We start from the raw sequence: 23,738 nt of genomic DNA, 5'->3' as shown, positions 1-23,738 counted from the left end.
ATGTTGTCCGATGATTAACTTAAAAAACCTTTGTCCAATCATCACCAAATTTGGTCGGAATCTGTGGGGGTATAATATTAAGGACACCTTTGCTAACCAGCCATATCCCTTCTAAGAGTCACCTGAGAGTTATCACCTTTGATGTAGAAATTAGTAAAATTGCTTTGTCTGATGAATTACTTTAGAAGCCTTTGTTAAATCATCACCAAATTTGGTCAGAATGTGTATGGGCATAATAACTAGGACAAGATCATTACCCAGCCATATTGCTCGAGTCACTTGAAAAAAATCGCCCTTGTTAGATCAATAACTTTAAAATCTTTTATATGATCATTGCCAAATGTAGACAATACGTTTATTGGCAGAATATCTTTGTCAGATTCATTTATCAGCCAAGTTGTCCAAGTCACTCCAGAGATATGACCCTCGGTTTCCTTAAAATATAGATCTCTAAATTTGGCTAACATACAACCAATTACCACCAAACTTGGTGTCTTAAAAACAGGACTGGCAAGGTTTGCTGTTTTATTTACAGTTGCCTGTTCAATATCTCCAATTTTCAAAATGTGCCATATTGTACAATGGTTCTTGGGTATGTTTTAATCCCAAGACGGGCGTGTCTGCCACATTTTGTTTAGGACAAAACATTGATAGGTTCCGAGGATCCTACATGAAAGCCGCAGTAAAAACTGTATTTACCAAGTTCTTGATTTTATCACGAGGGAAAACTAGACAAGCAGAAGCTACAAGGGTATCTTTCAGTGGTTCTCTTGTTAAATGGGTCTGATATTTTATGTTTTAGGATGTGGATGAAGAAGCTATGTTCTCCATGACCGGACAAGGAACAAACAGGTACACATGATAAATGATATAAATATGTGCCAAATAATCTCGTTCAATATGATATCTGCATATTTGTCAGATAACTGACTTCGTTTATCATTCTGCACTCAGAGGTATGTTTTTGTAAAATGTTTTCATGACTTTTCTATATATTAAGTGGAAAGTTATACAGACTTGTTGTTGTATATTAGATTACAGGGTTTCAGTGCACTAAATTGTGTCTTCCTGATCAGACAGTTTTTAATTTTGTATCATGTTTACAATATGCACTTTTATCATTGATATTGAGCCTCTATGCATGTAATCTGATCTAAACAAAAATCTGTATTTTTTTTCAAATCTTGATAAAACACTTAGTTGTATGAAATGAAATGTTAAAAGAAAAAAAAAACACCTCATTAATTATCTGTAAATTGTAAATGTGAACAAACTTTGCCCAGATAAAGCTGGTCTGTTTCACAAGGTCACAGACAAGGTATGGTCATAGACTTGGTGTGATTATCAACCACTGTTAAAATGGACCTCAGGTACTAATACAATAGAAACTACAAGTACAACCTAGCAGGCAAAAACTTAGCTATGAACTTGTTTAAAAGCACAAAGACCTATGTCATACAGACTTGCAACAAGACACACAACGCCACAAAAAAAGTTGCCCATAACTCATATATTCAATTCATTACATGTGCACATTCAAAATAAACATGGTAGACCTGTGAATGTTGACAGATAATACACATAGCATGGCTAGTTCCGTCACTGTGGTTGAAAAGAAGTTATTTTGTATTTTGTTTTCACTCAGCATTGACAAATTCTAAAACAGTTACCCGTGCATACTGACAGACTGTACTCATAGCATGGCTAGTTCCGTCACTGTGGTTGAAAAGAAGTTATTTTGTTTTCCTTCGCTCAGCTGAGACAATTTCTGAATACCTGCCCTTGCATACAATGCACTTGTTTTCAGTTTATTACCCATATCCTTTGTGAATCTGAAACATAATGCATTTTATTTTCCTCAAGAATGGGAAGATCTTAGCAAAAAAAGCCAAACTCATTAAAAACTGTAACCATTCTTTTTTTTCTAAAAAACCTGGCAGATCTTAATTAAGTATTAAGTTTCTGTTTTAAAAAACAAGGACACCGTTCCATAATAGAAACAGGTGGGATTTTTTACCTTTTTATGTGAAATATGGTTATCTGCCAAGTTACATAACATATGTTCTAACCCTTTTTATACTTTGATACATTATCCATAGAAACTGAAAGCTTAAGAAACAGCAATAGGCATTGTGAAACATAATAAAAAATCAATATAGAAATGGAAAGTTATGCAAATTTATGCTTCCAGATTTTTACTAGCAAAAAAGATGTTATGTTACAATAAAGGCCTACACTGTAAAGAGAGAGCAGGTGTCAAAATGATATACATGTTAGCCATGTAATTGAACGAACATTGGAATACAATACTCATGATATTAATTTGCACATTATAAGTATAGATTGTGGATAAGGCTTTAAAGCTGCACTCTCACAGAATTTCTGAACATTTGACAACTTTTTTTATTGGAACGAGCCAAATTTTGGGAAAATGCATGGAAACCAGTGATATAAGACTGCTAACAAAAAATCAGATTGCAGATTTTCATATTTAATTTCAAAATTTGATGTTTTATGCTTTTTTCTTAAACCTATAGTAATGCTTTTAGCCATGAAACATAAATTTTCGAACGGAAATATGAAAAACTGCGAACTGTCTTTTATCACTGGTTTGCAGATATTTATGAAAATTAGGCTCATCCCAAGACAAAAAATAAAAAAAAATGTCAAAACTGTAAATCTGTGAGAGTGCAGCTTAAACGCTTGGGGTTCTACTTTACAGATACTTTGACAAAGCCCTCCAGTACATTTCCTACGCCAATGGCAAAATAGGGGTGAATGCTGAACACGCATGCAGTGATGCTACGGTTAGTATCTAAGCTAAGTACAGGGAAGTGATTTGTCAAAAGAATTGGGAATTTTCACAGATCCTATGACTCCAGGGACTTTCCGCCCTGGGTTTTCTTTTTTGAACTGATTAAAAAAGTTGACCATTTGCTCTGGTTGTTGCTTTATTTGTTGTTAGTGTTGGCACCCCAGTTGGCCTCAAATTTGAGGCAAAAGAGCCCTAAAAAGAGCTTTGAAAAAGCTAATATTGCTTCTTGATATGATGCTTTACCCCATCTGAGGCTTAAAGCAGCCCCAAACCAGTCGGTGAAATGGTTTCAGCGCTTCAGCTTTCAGGTCCATCACATTCATGTATGTACCGGATAATACATTAAAGGTTAATTGTCAACTAAGGCGCAAATTGTTCATCCTAGATTGATGTAACAACAGCCATAAGCAGAAGCAAAATAACATCAAGACTTGTAATCTAAAATATACCTATATTGTTTACACTTTTTAATCAGGAGCGTAGTTTATGCACAACAATATCATCAGGTAATTTTTTGCATGAAATTGTAAAACTGCTGGAAAAAATGATTGCATAGGTTAACCTTTGACTTTACGATTGGTGTGTTACATCAAAGTTTGCCTAGCTTCACTTGAGTTTAATGTATCATCCCATGGTATTGTGTTTTCTTGTAGATGCCAGGTCGCATCTGGGAATACATTTTGGCCAAGGAGCAGTACAATGAAGATGGAAGTGTCCCCAAAGCCCCTGAGGCCATTGTGCAGAAACTACAGACACCAACCAAGTAAGTTCAAATATATCAGGCAATTTTACTTTATTTAAGCATGAAAATATATCATCGTTTAAAAGCCACGAACAGTGTTTACAATTTCAGCTCGTCTGTTTCTTTAAAGAAAATAGTCTTGAGTTGTCTGCATTGCCATGGCATATATATTTACCTTTGCCATAACTCTAAAAGCTGCACTCTCATAGATGACAGTTTTGACAACTTATTTATGTTTGTCTTGAAATGAGGCAATATTACGTTTTATGGCCAAAAGCGTTACAAAGGCTTCAAGAAAAATGAAGTTTTTGCCAGTTTTCCGGACAATGACAAGCTGTTTTATAGTGGTTTAACTTAAATGACTAGCTGGAAGGCATTGATTAAAAATCAGCTGTTTTTGAAACCAAAATAAAACAAATGCCAATACTGTCAATCTGTGAGAATGCAGCTTAAAGTAAGATTTTCAAATGAGAATCTTGATAGACAATACACAGTTGTAAAAACTTGCCCCTTCTAATGTAAGTGTTTGCTCAGACACTTTTGTTTAAGATTAAATTCATAAAAAACTATGTGGTAAACAGAATTTGAAAAACACTTTCTTCTTGTGAAATTGTAAATGAAATTTAAGAAATTTGCCAATTTTAAAGAAATTTCTATCATTTTTTTACATTTACTTCAAAATAATATGTTGTACAATTGAGAAATGGTAAACAGGAATTTTCTCAAAACTCACCCATTATCAGGGATCAAATAACAGTAAATAATAATTTAAGAACTTAATGTCTTTATATGCATATGTATTTATAAGATGAAGTTTCAGTTTTGAAGATTATGTGATATTTTAGCCAAGCAAGTAAACAAGTAAAGTCACCATCTACATCTGCAGAGACATCTAAACAAACAACACCAATATGCAAACGTTTTCATTGTTAAAAATCACTATTATATTATTATATTTTGGACTGCAATTACACAAATTGTAATGTTATAATACAAGGAGTTAGGAATTGTATTTCTGTATACATTATAATACAAGGAGGGTTGGATTTTTTGAAACAAGAAAAAAACCCAGATGTCTGCAAGATAAAATATATACACTAAAAACAATCATCACACTACTGCAGTTCTACCACCAGAATATTGTCTTATTCTCCGCCCACAATGAGTCTGCCAGTGTTTGTGCTGTACCAGGCTGTTTTTGGACAGTTTATTCCATCTCCCTGTCTGACCAGTGTAGCCAGTTTCTGCCCGCCGTCATGGGTAACCTGCACCACAGTGTGGGAACCAGATGAACACACAAACACTTGACCTCCCTCACTCACATGTACACTTTGTGGCCAGTTAATGCCAGGGTCCTTAAGAGTGTCCAGAATGTTGCCTGTGTTGTCAATGGTGACCAATGAATTGCGTTTGGAGGCTGGAATATAAATCTTCCTGCAATCTTTACTTAGAGCAAAATGATTCACTGTAAGGTATCCTGATTTGTCTTCATATACCACTTTGATGAGCTGGCCAGCTTCAGTGTAGAGGTACAGGGCTGTGTAAGAGCCCACATACAGCTGCCCCTCATGGTGTCTGATGGAGTTACAGCAATGGTCAACTAAAACCTTTCGGTCATTATCAGGCTGCCTGTAAACACTCTCAGGAACTGGAGCGCATGTCGTTTGACTTCATTACAGTTTATAGCTACAGCAAGCTCATTCCCTGTGGTATGGCATATGTCCTGTGGATGCTTTGGAACCTCACAGCTGCCTATCACCTGGAACTGGCTGTTCAGCAGCTTAACTTTAGTGTTACTTAAGTCTATTAGTATAATGTCTCCTCCTGGTAGTTCAGTTATACCAGTTATATCACAGGATTTATCATCTGTCTTCTGCTGAACTGAATATGTCTTCTTGGTTTTCACAGTAAAAGCTTTCAGAGTGTCCAAGTGCTCTTTACTCAGAGTAGATTGATTTCTAGCGTCTTTTGCAGTATCTGCCTGGATATTCCCCAGTGTTAGCATGTCCGTCAGTATTTCTACAGCATGGTTGTCAGGCTGGAAGGACACAGTCATCTCTGCTTTGATGGCCATCTCATGAAGCTGCTTTTTGGCGTCTGCCATCTTGTCCTGACATTTTCTGTATCCAATATAGACGCTGGGCTCACTTCCTTTGTCTTGTGACTGGACATTATCCAGAAAGGCCTTCAGTTGCCCATGAATGTTTGTGCAGGAGTCAATGTCCTTCTGAATCATCTCATCAAGGTCAGCCAGGACACTGTCCATCTGTTCAACTGTCCTCCTCTCGAGCTCTTCTAGCAGCTGGTTTAGTGTATCCCTCAAGGCTTTGATCTCCTTCAGAGTGGACTTCCCAGATGTCTTCAGTAATTGTTGTTTTTTCTTCATGTCTTGTATGACCTGGTTCAGGCTTGATGTCAGCTTGCTAACATTGGCAGGAAGCTGCTTGAATTCAGCCAGCTCATGTATGCCCTTTGCCAGGTTTTCTACCAGGCTAATGCTGTGGCACATCCTATTGGATGCAGTCAAACAATGCAATGAATATAAATATATATCTATAAAATTATATTTCTTTATTGTTGATATAACATGTTTACTTTTATATTATGTATAAATAATATTTCTTGTTTTTGGTGTCAAAAGGTTTTGATTCAATGCGAAAATCCATTTGTCTAGGGTAAAATTTTGTTGTGTAAGTGGACATTTTATCCACAACAGAAATATTTTATTCAATTTATTCACATACCTGTGGTTAAGGGAGACACAGATGCTACAGCAAAGCTCCATGTGATCTTCACAAACCATTTCGATGACTTTTGTTGGGTGAAGGTCACACGTCTCAAGAGCGTTTCCTTGCCCCACTCACTTGTCCACATCATTGCGACCAAGCACTGCATGCTTCTTAAACAGTTTATTATGATGAATAACACATGTAACACAGTAGCCTTTAGAGCAGTTTCTGCAGAAGAACTTGGCCTCGGTGTTAACAGTTGTCCTCAAGGCACAAGGAGCATTCAAAGTCATGGATTAAACCATCGGAGGCATTCAGCACTGAGTGTGTTAAAGATTTTGCACCTGTCAGTTCCATTTTAAAAACTTTGTAATTTCCAGTTTAATTCTTCAGAGTTGTATTTAGATAATCTATATTCATATCAAAATAAATCAAGATTTTCGCCCATTCCGTTCTCCAAAATTCGAAAGATCTTCAATCACATTTAGGAAGTTGCATGACTTTTTTGTGATCACAAGAAAGAACATTTGGGTAACATGATACCTGTCAGTTTTATATAATGATACAGACAGTTTTATATACGACTTCCAAGGTTTGTTGAATAATCTGACTTAAATGATCTTCAATTTCATGCTAACAGTTTACCGTCCTTTGTTAACATACAACTACATGCACAAAGAAATAAACGTCAACATTGATCTGAACTATTGGAGCAAAGAAGTATAGATATGAATATAAATATATATTAACTGAAAGAAACTAGATGTCTATACCTTCTTGAAATATATTATTAATTTCATCACACAAATCAGTGGTTAAGATAGACATCCTTGGGTGATTTGGATCATTGTATCAATGAGCGTACAACAAAATATAATAAGATCATGATTTCATACTTAATACTGAGTGAGTTTCAGAACAGAATTCAAGATTTAACTTGTTAATTTACATAGCATAAGTAAAATTATCAGCAGAACTTTCCTGTTTCAATATATTTCTCTTTAAACCCAATAATAATTGATTAGAAAATTTGATTTTACAGTATGATTGGTAATAAGATGCCCCCATAGCCTTTAAACTTAACTAGATTTGTAAAGATTTTTTTGCCCCCTCATTATTGGTATGGTAGTTTCAGGGACAGTCAAATCTTACAAAAGAAACTTACTATGTTCTTTCTAACCAGTTTTGGGCCAAAGTCAGCCTTATTCCCGATTCATTTTTTTTCCAAAAGTAAAAAAAAAAGTTCTCAATTGTATGTTCTAAAACATAAATGAATAAAATAATAATAATGATAATAATAAACCCAAACCATATATGTATTGAAGAGTTGGCATAGAAACAAAGAAACAAACTTTATCACATTGTATTTGTTTTTGTCCATTTTTTAAAGCATTTTTAGCTCGACTATTCGAAGAATAAGGAGAGCTATCCTAGTCACCCGAGCGTCGGCGTAACCACTTATGTTAAAGTTTGCTTACCACCTTAAATATTTTCAAAGTCCATTGACATATGGCTTTGAAACTTTGCACACTTGCTCACCATCATGTCCCCAACCTGTACACAGGAGGAGGTAACTCTATCAAGCATTTTGACAAAATTATGCCTCTTTTTCTACTTAGAATTTACGTTAAAGTTTGCGTACCACCTCAAATATTTTCAAAGTCCATTGACATATGGCTTTGAAACTTTGCACACTTGTTCACCATCATGCCCCCAACCTGTACACAGGAGGGGGTTAACTCTATCAAGCATTTTGACAAAATTATGCCCCTTTTTCGACTTAGAATTTACTTTAAAGTTTGCGTACCACCTTAAATATTTTCAAAGTCCATTGACATCTGGCTTTGAAACTTAGCACGCTTGTTCACCATCATGCTCCCAACCTGTACACAGGAGGAGGTAACTCTATCAAGCATTTTGACAAAATTATGCCCCTTTTTCTACTTAGAATTTACGTTAAAGTTTGCGTACCACCTCAAATATTTTCCGATTCAATTATGCAAATATCTCAGCACATCATGTATTGCATTGAAATCTAATCTAATCTTCAATCCATACACCGAAAAGCAGCGGAATAGTCGAGCGCGCTGTCTCTGTGACAGCTCTTGTTGTTCATTGCAAGGCAAATTTAGATTCTTAATTCTAGTCAAATTTACACATTTATCCCATTCAGAAAGGCCATGGCCCCAAACTTAAAATGGTGAGGTAAAAAATCCCATATTTGTGTTTGAAATAGTCAACTATTCATTTCATTATTTTTTGTCTGAATCCCGAAGTGTGGGGATAATCTTGCTTTGGTCATAAATTTATTACTGTTTTATATCAACCCATTAAAATTTATCTACCAAGTGTTAGGAGTGAACTGTAATAAGAGACTATGTATATTTTCAGACTTGAATGGGACCTATGCGATGTTGAAAATGAAATCACTGAATCTCTTGAACACTTCAAGAAACTGGTATGTGATACATGCTGTTAATATATTGCATGTTTATGTTTCACTGTAGAGATACATGTAAACAAATTAGTTTGTGTTCTGTTTTGTTGTTGTTATTTTTCATTATTTATATGTATGCAAAAACAGTACCCATATCTAGATTGTGCTTTATGTGTACAATGATGCACCTTGTTAAATTTGACAGAGATGGTTTCATCATATTTTACATTGTTATGATTTGATCACAGGCGAACGGTTTTGTGTCAAAGAGTGTGTTCGCGGATTATGGCAAAGGCTTCATCAAAACCAAGAGGCTCAGTCCTGATGGATACATACAGGTAAGCTCCTGGACATGTGTCTTTGAATCTAGAAAATACATGTATTACTCTCAAAGTTTGTGACAGAACTCAGCTCCTCTTTTAGAAAAAGTCAGCATATTGTCAAAGTATTGGTGTTGACAGCTAATTGCTTGCAATTATAAATGTTAAACTCTAGATGTAAATTTGAACAATTGTACAAAAAAAAAAGTCACATTAATATAACATTATGAATGTTTAAATGCCCCAATTATTATGGCTGAGGAGTTTATTTGCACATTCCGTGGATGGTCTTTACAATTATCTTTATTAATTTATCAAAAACTTTGAATTATTTTCATTCCATGTATTAAATAAATGATCATGTATTGTCCAGATATGGAAAAATAACTTTAAACTTCCGGCATTCTAGAATAAATGCCCTTATTTCAATTCAAACAAGTGTTGTTATTATTTCATACATAGTGAAACCAGGTTGTCCATTACTCCGGAAACAATAGAACATAAATGATCATGTATTAATTAAAGGTGATTGTGTTAAGGTAAATGAAATATATTCGTTTAACTTTCAGATGGCGATTCAACTGGCATACTTTAAGCTGAATGGAAAATGTGTGAAAACATATGAGTCTGCATCCACGAGGTAGATTTCTTATGGTTTTCTTAATAACCACAATTTTAGCTCAACTATTCAAAAAAATATGGAGACCTATACCTACTCACCCAAGCATATGAGTAAGCGTCACACACTGGTTAAGTTTTGCATGTTAGCACTCAATATCTCAGCAAAAAACATCATGTATTGAATTCAAACTTTGTTCATAACCTACTTAATTTATGAAGTTAGATAACTCTGTCTTTCATATATAATACAAATTATGGCCTTTTATCATTTGACTTAGATATTCTACTTTTAAACTTTTACATGTAAGTACACATAGGTTAATATCTTAGTAGCTACTTGAAATTTCATTCAGACTTTATACAATGGTACTTAACCATCAAACCTACTTAAATGACCAGGTTAGATAACTCATTACTGGATATATTTTAAACCTATAAATTCTGGTTAAGGTTTTGTATAAAGCTCACAGAAGTCAATATATCATCAATTACTTCATATATTGCATTGAAACTTTATACTATACAAGGGTTCTTAACCATCCATCATGCTAATACATCAAGTAAATAACTCTTTTTGCATATACTTGTTATGCAAATTATGGCTGTTTTTTATTCAACTTAGAAATTTTGGTAAAGGTTTTCATGTAATCTAATTTTACAGTGACCCATGCATATTAAACCAAAACTTTGCAATCATTTAACTTAAAAGCGGCAGAATAATTGAGTGGGTTGTCCCTGTGGCAGCTCTTGTTTATTAGCTTGTCTGTTATTCAAATAAAAAAGGTCAAAGTAATATGATAGGCTTGGTGTCATCAGCATTTTGCAAAAACTAGAACCATGGCCATAATTTAAAAACTTTCAAGATATTCAAATAAAATGTGGAATACATGTTGTAAAAAACAATATGCACGTGTATGATAAGGCCCATAACCCTGACTGTAAATATTTTCTAGTTCTGCCCCTTTTTTCACGGAAACCCCCGACAGATTAGCGAGTTTGCCAGATTTGGTGTTCCCTTCGTGGTGCACTTGTTAAAATCTAATGATTTCATGAAGTTAACAGAACATTTAGCAGAGTATATCTTGATTACAATATGCCTTTGATATAGAGAACAACCATGATCAACTATGTAATATTTCATGCAGAATGTTTGCTGATGGGCGTACTGAAACAATACGACCAGTGACGGAGTCTTCAGTAGCCTGGTGCAAGGCCATGTCGCTGATGAAAGGGACAACTCGGGAACAGAAGATCTTGCTACTGAAACGGGCCATCAACGCACAGACCAAGCTGAAGAACGAGGCCGTGGTAGGGCTCGGGTGGGATCGTCACATGTTTGGGCTGTTTGCCTGCTGTAAAGAACTTCAGATGGAGCTCCCCAGTGTGTTCAAAAACAAGGTACAAGATACTAATTTGACCCTAAAGTATGATGCTTTATCTATAAGAAATCGTTTAGTGAGTATTATTATGGTTTGTAACATCCGGCTATAGAATTTGTTGTTAATTTTATAACAGATGACTGATTATACAGTCGAAAATTGCTATGTCAAATCTTGATGTCCCGGTTATGTAAAACTTTTTTTTTTTCAGTTACACATTTTATATTTCAGTTATATGAAATTTTTGTTATCTCCGAGATATCAATGACTTCAACAAAGCGAGTTTTGACTGTAATTGATAACTTTATATTGATACTCTCATACTGAACTTCATTTCAGAAATAAATTTGGCGTTAAATTAAATAGATACAAAATGAAATATGGCATTGAAATAAATTCATGTGTTATATATTTATGTTATTTTGTGTTTCAGTACATGTTCATGCCAGATGTATTGAGCACATCTCAGACTCCGACAAAGTACACGGATATATGGAAGCAGGAGAAGTCGTGTCTAGGTGGGGGCTTTGCTGCAGTGAATCCAAATGGCTATGGGGTCTCCTATATCATTGTTGGAGAAGATCTCAGTGAGTACAGTAGATTATTTTATTTTTGAAATACAGCATTCCAAAAATTCCTTATTTTTAACGCAGTAAACGAAATTTTAAACAAAACATAGAAAGTTATTTTTGTGCTTTTACCGAAACTGCTTGATCATCAGTTTCTTTACCTTAAGCACAAAAAACTATCACATGTTACACTACTATTTACTTTCAGTCCTTTTCCATGTGAGCGCAAACAAGTACTCCGAGGAGACGTCAGCGCACAAAATGACCGACGCCATCATGGACTCCATGAATGAAATACGGGATCTGCTTAACTAAATCCAAGCTGTAGAAGAAGGAAATATTTTTTATTTTGACATTCTGTAAGCTTAAACAATTAGGCATTGCAATGTGGTGATGATTACACATGTAGCTTACAGATTAAATATACCTTTAGTGAAGTTACACAGCTATAAAGACTGTTAAAATGTTTTGCAGGATAATGTGAATCTTTACCAGTGATATTTGAAATCATCCCTGTGAGTAACATGTATTTTTAAAACAATTGAAATCTAGAATGGTGTTTATCTTACATCAAACTGTACTTTATTTTTAAAGAGTTAACAGCAAGATTTTCATATACATATATTTCATGTTTGCCATTGAAAACTTACTTCCTAAATGTTTTATATATTTTATACCTTAGGTGTTATTTACAGTGCTCTTAACAGTCCAGAGTCTACTTTTAAATGTTTGAAAATGTAAGCACCATTATTTTAATAGTACTGTTACTGTTATGTTTTAGCCTCGTTTTAAAAAGGGCAGGGTGCTGCAGAAAAAGGGACAGGGTGCTAAGGGTTTAAAGGGCACACTGCATCAGGATGTGAAAAACTTCAATATTGTAATCATGACAAAAATTGTTTGTGAAATATGAGTAATTGAAGTAGTTTAATTTTCAACTGCCAGATATATTAAGTTTGTTTGTATTAAGTATCATTGAAAATGTTTTATTGTTTTATAACTAAATTAAAGAAAAAAATTATTATTTAAAGCATTCAATTCTAGAAGGCAGAAGGGTGCACATGTCAGTCTCCTTGAGGGCACCAAATATGGCAGGGTGCAGCATCCTCCATATACTCATTAGCTAAAACCATAACTGTATTGAAAAAACCTTGTTATGTTATCAATGTTTATACGACAAAAAATTGTAAGGTCAAGAATTTCTGCGGATACTTAGCGAGTGTCAGAAATATAATTTCTTGCAATTTGAAATAAACCTTATAGCTGCACTCTCACAGATTTACCGTTTTTACAGCTTTGTTATTTTTTGTCTTGGAAAAAGCAATTTTTCTGCAAACTAGTGATAAAAGACTGCTGACAAATGAGATCCCAGATTTTCATATTTCAGTTCGAAAACTAATGTTTAATGGCTTGAAGCATAGTTGTCAAAAGTTGTCAAAACATTCAGTCTGTGAGAGTGCAGCTTTAATTTATTTCCAACTTAACTATTTGGTAAAAAAATATCTCATTACAACAAAATGAACAAAACATTCGAAAAATTGATTGAAACATCATTGATAAGATGGTTGAATTATGTATAGTGAAATAGATATCATTTGTGACTGATGATTTACCACTATATGTTGATGACCAGCAAACATTCTTATCCTGATATTAAGCACAAATGGCTCATGAAAATATGTGTTGACAAGTGATTTGTTGCATGACTTGAAATTGTTTAGTGTTGTTTTAATGATGCGTTATTTTAATTATTATTAATGTACACATGTAGTTTGCTGCTGTGATTCATTTTTAAATCTGCTCAGGACTCCATATTTCACAACCGTGGGTCCTGAGCACACACCTAACAGTCCAAAGCTTTGCTATATGCATATATATCACTGAAAAAAGTGCATCTCCAGGATGTACGTGTTTGGGAATAATGAGTCCTCAGGACGGACTTGGGAAGTGCAGCAAAATGAATCCCTGTAAATGCTTTCTTTACTTTAAAGTCATTATAGTCTGTTCTGGCTTTCAGTTTAAGAGGCAGATGTATTTTCATCTGTGAATCTCTCACACCATTATGTACACTTATTGTGCAAACTGGTCCATAAATATAAGCATGCAATATTGTGCAAACTGGTCCATAAATATGAGCAGGCAATGCTGTGCAAACTGGTCCATAAATATGAGCATGCATTGCTGTGCAAACTGATCAATAAAAATGAGCAATGTTGTGTGAACTGGTCCATAGATACAAGAAACCAAGGCTGTGCAAACTGGTCCATAAATATGAGCAGTCAATGTTGTACAAACTGGTCCATAAGTATGAGCAGGCAATGCTGTGCAAAGTAGTCCATAGCTATGAGAAAGCAAGGCTGTGCAAACTGGTCTAAAGATATGAGCATGTTTGTTGTTCAACGTACCGAGGATGGAGGTAGCCATGTAAATACTGCTAATATGAGAGTCCCTTTGTAAAAGCTAGTTTTAATGCCTGTATTAAGGAGTGCAGAGTTCACAAAGCTTATTCAAAATGGTAAAATTGTTGTTATTTTACTAACAATTTACATTGTATAGCACAACGCTTTCAACATGGACTAAGAGGGTTCTTGTTGTGGCAAAAGCTTGCAGTCAATCAGTATGTCTGATAGTGGTTACAGATATGTTTTTGTTATAGATTCTTTTATGTGCCACACAAAGTCATGGATTTAGTTTTTTTTAAATGATTCACAAACCTTATTTGTTTTTTGTTTTCTTTCTGTTATATTTGTTTTAATTGGTGATAAACTCAACATATATTTACAAATGTAAAGTTCTTTTAATATATTACTTTTATATACAAATCATTTCAAATGGCTGTAAATCTACTTTCTGTGATAAGTGTTTATTACAGACCTGTTTAAAACCACCCCTTATCTGTCTTATTTTGCATTATGTACTTTTATGACTGATGAAGGTATAAGTAGATTAAATGCTTTGTGCGAACAAAGACATTGGTAAAACCTATCTAATGTTATTGCTGCGTAAACGGGCAAATTGCATAGTTAGATCGTGATCTGTTACACTATGTAACGAGCAATAATACAACAGCTGTGTGAGGCAGAATGTGTCTTTTTGTAACACTTTGTTACATTCCAAATATCCATCTAAGTTATAGATTAAAAGCATAGGGTCTTCTTCAAGCATTTGTAAAGCTAGTTGGAATGACTAAACGTATGGATAGATATCTGTTACGAAGAAAGATATTGGTATAAAAATTGCTCATTGCATAAAGCATCACATATATTGTTGTTTTTCAACGAAATTTGAGAGCGTTCTGATAATACATGTACAACTGTCCCCTGCTAAGTGTTTACAATAAGACTCATGAAAGCAAAAATATTGATTCAACATGAACATTTTGGTATTGTATGCTGTGTTTAGATTTGTTTCTGTTTTTGTTTTCATATAAAACCAGCACATGCATCTGTTTATGTACATGTAATAGTTTTGTTCTTTTGTATGATCATGTATTTGCATAACAATTATATCGGCTGTGGTATTTATTTTCATCTACGTACATTTATTTCTTGATCATACATTTATATCACATTGATTACTTCCTGAAATTGTGTTCCTGATGTAAATTCATACACCAATATTCGATATATAGAACTGTCTTTGTCATTAAAATCATCGTTTGAATAATTCTGCTTGTTTGCAAACTTACTTGCATTTCTTAATACTTTGTATTGCTGCTTTTTGTAGATTGAGCTTTTTATTTATCATTTAGTATATATGTGATTTTGGGTCATATATGCATGATGGCTTAGTTTATATTGTTATGTATTCATTTCACAATAAATGTACAAGAAATGGCTCAAGTTCGACTTATGTATGAGAGGGGATCTGCTGGTCTAGTTTACCTTAATACCAGGGGGATAAATAGTAATATTACCATTCATACAATGATGCCTATATACGCTTTAAACATTTATTTCTTGTGGTCCTTCTATTTCTTTATGAGTATCTCATTTATATTTATTGTCTTTAAATTGTCTTTCTCTTGCCTTACTTATGTGCACTATGGAGTGCACTTGTAGTGCATCTCTAGTGCACATTAAGTGCACAAACTGTCAAGTTTAGTCTTAACAGTACTGTATTATAGTACAGGCCACTATTCTTATCTTACGTGACGAAAATAATTCTAGAATAATTCTAGAATGCATTTAAGTGTGTGTTTTTCTTACATATATAATGCTTAAACCCCCTACACAAAACACAGTCATTCTTAAAGCTAAGCATCTTCATTACAAGACAAACCAAGGCACCAGACAAGTTCCCCATAACTCAATTTAGTACATATGTACATTCCCCCAAAACTTTAGGTCAGCCGTAACAATTCTTTAGATAAACGGGTGGTGAATCACCGGGGTAGTTCGCTTTGTAAATAAGAGTTGTTTGTTTACCTGCACGTAAAGGAATTGCTATCTATACAGTTAAGTTGGACCGTCAAGAGTAATCTCATTCTCACATTGGTTTTTGAAACAAAAACAAAACACTTGAGTCCCTGGACGAATTTATAACAGTGCCATCTGCGCCTTACGTCAAAGGATAACAATGAAAATCAACAAGGGCAATAACTTAAAAATACTGCAGCCAGTTAAAGTTTCTGTGTGCTGCACTTCCTCTCAATGAAAACTATCTGTATCTGAAGTTTGAAGTCAATACCTTAACGACTTTTCAAAGTTATGCCCTGGACAAAAAATGAGCTTGAAAATTAAGAAAGGGAAATAACTAAAAAATACTGCAGCAAGAGTTATGGTTTCTGGTGACTGCACTTCTCCTAGATAAGATCTATATGTATATGAAGCTTGAAGTTATTACCTCAAAGGTTTTGTGTGAAATAAGTATGAAATTAACAAAGGGCATGTACTCAAAAATACTGCAGCCGAAGTTATGGTTTATGTGCGCTGCAATTCTCCTCTGTGAGAGATAAATATGTAAATGAGTTTGAAGTCTATACCTCAAAGACTAAACAGGGGTTAGTTATGCTCCGGGAAAAAAATAAGTAGAAAAATTAATCACAGAATTATGGTTTACGTGCACTGCACTTATTCCCAATGATATACAGCTGTTGCATGTCAAATTATGCTCCGGACAAGACCCCCCTCCCCCAACCACATGCAGACACGCACACTATTTTAACCCCGTCGCCTTTCGGCAGGGGATTAAAATGTTGCATAGGAAATCGTATTTTGATACTATAATAAAATCGAAACAGGTTTAGAAGTGTATGGCAAGTTAGAATGTGCACCCCCTTCTTTGAAAAAGAAAATTGGTTGGAGGTATTTCAATGTCGTTTATTTTAATGATGTTTATTATCTTTCAAAACTTCACAACCAAACATATCACAAACTGTAACATAAACATAACAAAACAGATAGTGCAAACAAATAATATTTTTTTCTATACATTAAGTTCAAAAGGATAAATAAAGCCTGTGTAAATGTACCCTTTTACCCACAGTTGAGTTTAAAAATTAGACCGAGTGTCCTTCAGGTTCTCAAATCCTTCAGTTATCAGTGATTTGATACTGAGCTGATAACATGTTAAACAGCTTCATTTGACATGTCCACAGACATCACAACGAATAACATCAATGGGATATATATGGGATATATATATATATATATATATACTTATATACAGCATGAATAAACACGACTAAAACATCACACAGTTAAGGCTTAATTCTCTCCTGTCTTTCGAGGGCACACTGGAACCAATCGATGGTGGGCTGGCATCAGGTGTGAGTCGGTTCCAGAGAACAATTAAATTTGGTAGAATTTATGCTGATATATATGATATATTTGCTGATATTGGATGTATTGGCGTTCGTGACCTCTGGTAGAGTTTTGTGTTGGTCTAAGTGGAGGTGATGTCTGGATATCAACATTGTTAATTATAATTTTTAAGAATATATGGTTACTCTGGGTAGATTTCTTCAGTACTAGAGGGATTCCTATTTGAGACCTGCAATCAATTAAGTAAAGCTAAATGTCCTTGAGTAATTCTATTAATTAATATATAATTGTCTATCATTCGACCATTTATAGTTAGCAGTCAGAGGACCGTATATCAGGTCTGAACAATTGATGACAAAATGTTGGTCCACGAGAGGTTTTTAAAGATGGTAACCGATGAGCTTGTTAAGTAGTTGTGCTATTGATTGTTTACTGACTCTGGAACATTTTTTTGTGAATTACTTTACTTTTCTGGATAAAATGACGTTTTCTAGTCGCATTTTCAATATTGACGGTTTTTGAGACCCTCTTGTAATTTTATATCGTCTTCTTTACATCAGATGGTTTCATAAGCAAGAAGGTCTACATTTAACACAAGAAGGTCTACATTTCTTGTAAAGAAAACAACACACTTCTTTAAGCTTCTGTTATAAACACAAGGAACTTTAACCACACTATTGCAGTTCCGTCACCACAATATCATCTTGCGATCCCGCCACAATGAGCCTGCTAGTATGTGTGCTGTACCAGATTGACTCTGGTCTGCCCTCCCTGACAAGAGTAGCCAGCTTTTTTCTGCCTTCCAGGTCAACCTGCGACACTGTGTTGGAGTCATATGAGCACACAAAGACATGTCCACTCTCACTCACATGTACACCACATGGCCAGACAAAATCAGGGTCATCCAGAGTGGCCAGAATGTTGCCTCTTCTGTCAATGGTGATTAGTTTTTGGTTGCTTGAGGCTGGAACGTAGATCTTGCTGCCATCTCTGCTCAATGCAAAACGGTTCACTGTGATGTATCCTGATGTGTTTTCATAAACTGTCGTGATGAGCTGGCCAACTGTGGTGTAGAGGTACAGGGCAGTGCGGGAGCCTATATACAGCTGACCCTGGTGTTGTCTGATGGAGAAACACGAGTGGTCAACTGTGAACTTCCTGATCTTCTTGATTTTGCCAGTCGACACTGTCAGAAAGTGGACCTCATATCTTTTATCTATATCACAGTTTACAGCTACGGCAAGCTCGTCCCCTGTGGTGTGACATATGTCCTGTGGATACTTTGGAACCTCCAAATTGGCTATCACATCGAATTGACTGCTCAACAGCTTAATTTGAGAGTTACTTGAGTCTGTCAGAATGATGTCTCCTCCTGGTAGTTCAGATATACCAGTAATATCACAGGTTTTATCATTTGTCTTCTGTCGAACGGAATATGTATGCTTGGTTTTCACAGTAAAAACTTTCTGCCTCTCAATAGTCTGAATCTCCCCCAATGTCATTAAATCAGACAAAAGTTGTTTAGCACGATTATCAGGATTAAAGGACACAGACATCTCTGCTTTGTTGGACATCTTATGGAGCAGACTGTTGGCTTCTGTCATCTTATCTTGGCATTTCCTGTAACAAATGTAAGAGTTTGGCTCGCTGCCTTTGTCATTTGACCGGATATTGTCCAGAAAGTCATTGATCTGGTCATGTATGCGTGTGCAGGAGTCTACATCCTTCTGCAGTGTGTCATCCAGATCAGCCAGGCCACTTTTCATCTGTATCACAGTTCTTTTCTCCAGCTCATCTAGCAGCTGGTTCAGTGCTGACCTCAGAGCATTTATCTCTTTCAGCATGGACTTTCCAGATTCCTTCACGGATTGTTGTTTTTTCTTCATGTCCTGTATGACCTGGTTTATGTTGGATGTCAGCTTGCTAACATTGGCAGGAAGCTGCTTGAAGTCAGCCATCTCATGTATGCCCTTGGCCAGGTCTTTTACCTGGCGTAAGCTGCGGCACATCCTGTTGGTAAAGTTAATACATTACTTAGTCATAGCATTGCATTTAAAGAGATGTATACGCTCAAATTTCTGTACTGATGATTATAATGTTTACAATATTTTTGTCATGAAGGGAGTCATTGAATCCGTATTTGAACACTGCTACACATTACTTAAAACTTAATTCACCTGATTAATGTTAAATATAAACATCGTGTACGTCACCATTATGTTCACAGCAATCCTGCTCATGTCATGTTTATATACCGCTACCCTTATTTAATTCGAATAAGTTACACAGCACCTTGATGGTAATTAATTTAGGGATGCAAACGAATATTCGAATATTCGATCAAACTTTTGGTATTCGAATGTCAAAGTCGGTATTCTAATATTCGAAAAATTAATGTTGAATAAATAGAATGAAAAACAACAACAACCTTTTGCCTACAACACTGTTGTTGTATATAAAGTTAGTTTGTCTTACAACGATTGGCCCATAATGCTGGATGTGTGCATATGATGACAATGCACTATACACGCGCCATCTGCATTTAGGGACATATCGTCGTATAGTATAAAAAGTGGCTATTAAACAAGTGACACCAACAATTAAAGTTATTTTCAGTAAATTTAAATTCCTTTGCCAATTAAGGATTTAAGGAATCGGCCTTCACTCTAATGTGTTGTTTTGGACTCTGGTTGCAATTAAGCTGTGCAACATTGCTTAAATCGCCGTGATACTATATTTGACATGTGCTTCAATAATGCAGTTACAGGTATGTGCTTTTAACTGTTTTCAATGTCTCGATGCACTGTTCGTGCTTTGAAATGTAACTGAATAGTATAACCATTTAGGATATATTTCCTCTATTGATGTTAAACAGAAGAATCAAATTCACATATGTTTTCTCTTTATAATTTACTAGTTCCCGAGTTGGTTTGGGTTTTCCATATATATATATTTAGTAGTGATCCATCCCAGAATGAGGATGCTCGTCTAACGGAAAGACTCTCCATTGGTGCATAACAACAATATTACTAGTTTACTACAACTTCTAACAGATGTATTTGGGTAATCGAATATTCGATTGAAAGAATTGCCGAGTATTCGAATATCAATTTTGCGATTCGTTTGCATCCCTAGTAATTATTAAATTCTGCCTATTTGTAATATGCAGGGCTGCATGCTTCGAGTATGATATATGCGATATGTAATAAGAAATTAATCATACAACATTATTTTATCAAGAAAATGGAAAGCACATACTTATGGTTGAAGGTGACGCAGACGTTACAGCAAAGCTCTCCGTGAATTTCACAAACCATCTCAACGACATTTCTCGGGTGAAGGCCACACCTCGCAAACGCGTTTGCCTGGCTCACCCACTTGTTCACATCGCTACGATCAAGCACTGTATGCTTATTAAGCATTCCATTATGATAAATGACACAAATATCACAGTAACACTTGGAGCAGTCCACGCAGCAGAACTTGGCCTCGATTTTCTTATTGTCCTTATAAAGGCAAATATCGCAGTCAAAGTCATTCTCAAACTCTGAGGCACTCTCCAATGAGGAAGGTTGTGCATCTTTTGATGCCATGTTGAGAACTATGTGTTTTCAATGCAATGTTTCAAATGCGTACTAATTGTTACAAACCTCAAGTTATACTGAATTTATATCAGACATCCGCCCACTTTATTTTCCAAAAATGAAATTATCTTTAAAATCAGGGAAGTTCAAATTGTTGATGCGCGTGATCGCAAAAAACTGCATGTATTATAACCTTTGTTATCACACAACTACAATCATTGACATGTGATGATTGCTTTAAATGCCCATATCGTCTAGTGGTTGTCATTTAAGTTGACATGGTGACTCATGCCTAAATTTCTCATTAAATCTTCAGTGCAACATGCTTAAGTATCTTATTTCATTTAGCCAAAATACTTGCTTTTAAGTGTTCGATAAATCTTGACTAGTCTTAATTCGATACAAGTTTGAAACTATCATAAAAGTTAATGAACCAAAATAGTATTTATATCATTTTATTATCGCCACCAACACAACATACATCTAATCAGTTACTTGATATGACCTTTCACACAAAAAGGCACATGTACTTGTTTCAAATTAAATACATACTGAATATAACCTCATCCCTCATCCTCATCCTACATGTAGTATAAGCCTATTTGACAGCTTTTGAAACAGCTTTAGTACAGAACAATTTCAACTTATGTGGTTACGTGAAGTTTTTACTCATCTATAGGTGTACAGCATTTTTTCACTCGATAATTAGCTTATCTGAACACGATGTGCTCAATGTGAGTTATTGTGATCACCATTGTGACGGATGTCCGTCGTCCGTCTTCAACAATTTAGAATCTTCTTGTCTAAAACCATAAGGTCCCTTGATATTTGGCATGGAGCCTCATATGTAGTGGTACTTCACCAATATTGTTTAATTAATGTCTCCACCAAGAGGGTTCATAGTATGTCCCTGGGGTTGTCCAGTGTTTCTCTATACTTATCTAGTTTTTTTTTAAATATTCTTCCCGGAAACCGCATTGCCAAGACCTTTAATATTTGGTATGTAGTCTTATCATGTCTTATGTAATGGTCCTCGACAAAATTGTTCAAATAATGCTCCTGGGTCCAAACCTGGCCCGCCCGGGGTATCAGGTTTGCTATATCCTTGTAGACTAAACATTTTGAAAGTCTTCTCTGAACCCGCAAGGCCAAATTTTGTCCCTGTGGTCAAAGCTGACCCCATCCAGGGGTCACATGATTTCTATATTCTTAAGGTAAAAATTTTAAAAATATTTTTTTCTGAAACCGCATGGCCCAGATCTTTGATTGTTGGTATGTAGCCTTATGAAGTAGTTTTTTCATAAATATTGTTAAAAGTATGCCTCTTAGGTAAACTTTTCGAAAATCCTCTCTGAAACCACAAGACCAAGACCTTTGATAGGTGGTCTGTGGCCTCGTGTAGTGGTGAGTGACTACCTATATCTAAGCAACCAACGACTTCCTTAGCAAAGAATGACATCCTTGGCCTTTATATTAACAAGTTCAAAGTTTATTAACAACTTATTCACTAAGCTACCAATGATTTCCTTATCAACCAATGACTTCTTACCTTTCTTCCTTGACTCTCTTTCCAAGAACCAGCTATACCTCCTTAACATCTAATTACTTTCGTGGTAACCAATGACTTAACAGCCACTTACTTACTAAGCAACCAATGACTTCTATAGCAACCAATGACTTCCTCAGCAACCACTTTCTTTATTAGCAACAAATGACCTTGGAAACCAATGACTTCTTTAAAAGCCATTTTAGTCATTAGCAACTAATGTCCTCCTTGGCAACCGCTTTTTAACTAAGCGACTACGAACTTTTTTAGCAACCAATGACTTCCCTAGCAATTACTTACGTCCTAAGAAACTTCTTTCATTCGTAGCAACCAGTGACTTTCTTAGCAACCAATCAAAAGTTACTAATGATAACCTAAGCAAAAACTTTCAATCATAGCAAACAATGACCTAATTATTAACCAATGACCTCCTTATATACTAATGACTGCATTAACATCAGAAAATTCCCGGGTATCCATTTAACATCTTAGTTAACAATGACTTCCTTAGCAACTAATGACTTCCTTTGCCCCCATAGAAATTACCTTTAATCATATCAATTAATGACTTCTTAGCAACCATTAAGTTTCTTAGCAACAAATATATATTCCTTAGCAACCAATGACTATCCAAGCGACAAATTACTTCCTGAGCAACCATTTACGACCTGTCACCAACGTCTGACGTCTTTATCATTCTATGACTTTCTGAGCAACCAATGACTAACCAATCAATCAATGACTTCCTTAGCAACAAATGACTTCCATAAAACCAATGACTACCTAAGAAATCCGATATATTGCATAAACTTACTTCCGTAGGAACCAATCACTTCCTAAGCAAGCACTTTCTAGGAACAATGACTTCCTTAGCGACCTTTCACTTCTTAGTAACCGGGTTTATCCATACCAACATATGACTTCCTTACAATTTTCCTCAGCATATAATGACTTCCTAAACATCCATTACCACTCTTAGCAACACAGACTTTCTAAGCATTCAATGACTTCCTATTCGTAGGAATTATTAACTTCTCTAGCAACCAATGACCACCTTAGAAGTCAATAATTACATAAGCAAATACTTTCATCCATAGCAACCAATTACATCTTTTTCAACCACTTACTTCCTTAGCAACCACAACTACTTTAGCCACCAATGACTTCCTTAGAAACCAATGATTTCCTCATGAACTACTTTCTTCTTTAGCAACTACCTACATGTATTGCCATT

At 35.2% G+C, this 23,738-nt stretch overlaps 3 protein-coding genes across 3 annotated transcripts in view; 1 reads left to right on the top strand and 2 right to left on the bottom strand.

Moving 5' to 3' along the window:
- The window catches only part of LOC128209071 (carnitine O-palmitoyltransferase 1, liver isoform-like), a 36,473-nt gene extending 21,026 nt beyond the window's left edge, over positions 1–15,447 (top strand). The window contains exons 10-18 of the mRNA XM_052912911.1: positions 803–852; positions 2,723–2,807; positions 3,469–3,578; positions 8,678–8,744; positions 8,972–9,061; positions 9,613–9,683; positions 10,810–11,062; positions 11,477–11,630; positions 11,821–15,447. Coding sequence (XP_052768871.1) covers positions 803–852; positions 2,723–2,807; positions 3,469–3,578; positions 8,678–8,744; positions 8,972–9,061; positions 9,613–9,683; positions 10,810–11,062; positions 11,477–11,630; positions 11,821–11,927 — 987 coding nt within the window. The 3' untranslated portion in view covers positions 11,928–15,447. The remainder of the gene's footprint in view (positions 1–802; positions 853–2,722; positions 2,808–3,468; positions 3,579–8,677; positions 8,745–8,971; positions 9,062–9,612; positions 9,684–10,809; positions 11,063–11,476; positions 11,631–11,820) is intronic.
- Positions 4,338–6,810, bottom strand: LOC128209072 (uncharacterized). The gene is made up of 2 exons (XM_052912912.1): positions 6,302–6,810; positions 4,338–6,067 (listed from the first exon to the last, which is right to left on the bottom strand). The coding sequence occupies exons 1-2, from the start codon at positions 6,358–6,360 to the stop codon at positions 5,158–5,160; spliced, it is 969 nt and encodes a 322-aa protein (XP_052768872.1). The 5' UTR covers positions 6,361–6,810; the 3' UTR covers positions 4,338–5,157.
- A 1,482-nt stretch (positions 15,448–16,929) lies between the features above and the next one.
- Positions 16,930–21,115, bottom strand: LOC128209070 (uncharacterized). Its single transcript, XM_052912910.1, has 2 exons — positions 20,633–21,115; positions 16,930–19,384 (listed from the first exon to the last, which is right to left on the bottom strand). Exons 1-2 carry the CDS (start codon positions 20,965–20,967, stop codon positions 18,049–18,051), a joined length of 1,671 nt encoding a protein of 556 aa, XP_052768870.1. The 5' UTR covers positions 20,968–21,115; the 3' UTR covers positions 16,930–18,048.
- Between the last annotated feature and the right edge of the window lie 2,623 nt (positions 21,116–23,738).

This window comes from Mya arenaria, chromosome 11 (assembly GCF_026914265.1).
Source record: "Mya arenaria isolate MELC-2E11 chromosome 11, ASM2691426v1".
Classification (NCBI taxonomy): Eukaryota; Metazoa; Mollusca; class Bivalvia; order Myida; family Myidae; genus Mya; species Mya arenaria.
Note: the sequence above shows the minus strand (reverse complement) of the source record. Positions and strands in the feature narration are given on the sequence as shown.

Excerpts from the sequence above, each read along its gene's own strand:
- LOC128209072 (XM_052912912.1), bottom strand. The coding sequence starts at position 6,360 with ATGGTTTGTGAAGATCACATGGAGCTTTGCTGTAGCATCTGTGTCTCC. Across the intron at positions 6,068-6,301 it reads TGTGTCTCCCTTAACCACAG|GATGTGCCACAGCATTAGCC; the intron begins GTATGTGAATAA and ends TGCATCCAATAG.
- LOC128209070 (XM_052912910.1), bottom strand. The coding sequence starts at position 20,967 with ATGGCATCAAAAGATGCACAACCTTCCTCATTGGAGAGTGCCTCAGAG. Across the intron at positions 19,385-20,632 it reads TGCGTCACCTTCAACCATAA|GATGTGCCGCAGCTTACGCC; the intron begins GTATGTGCTTTC and ends CTTTACCAACAG.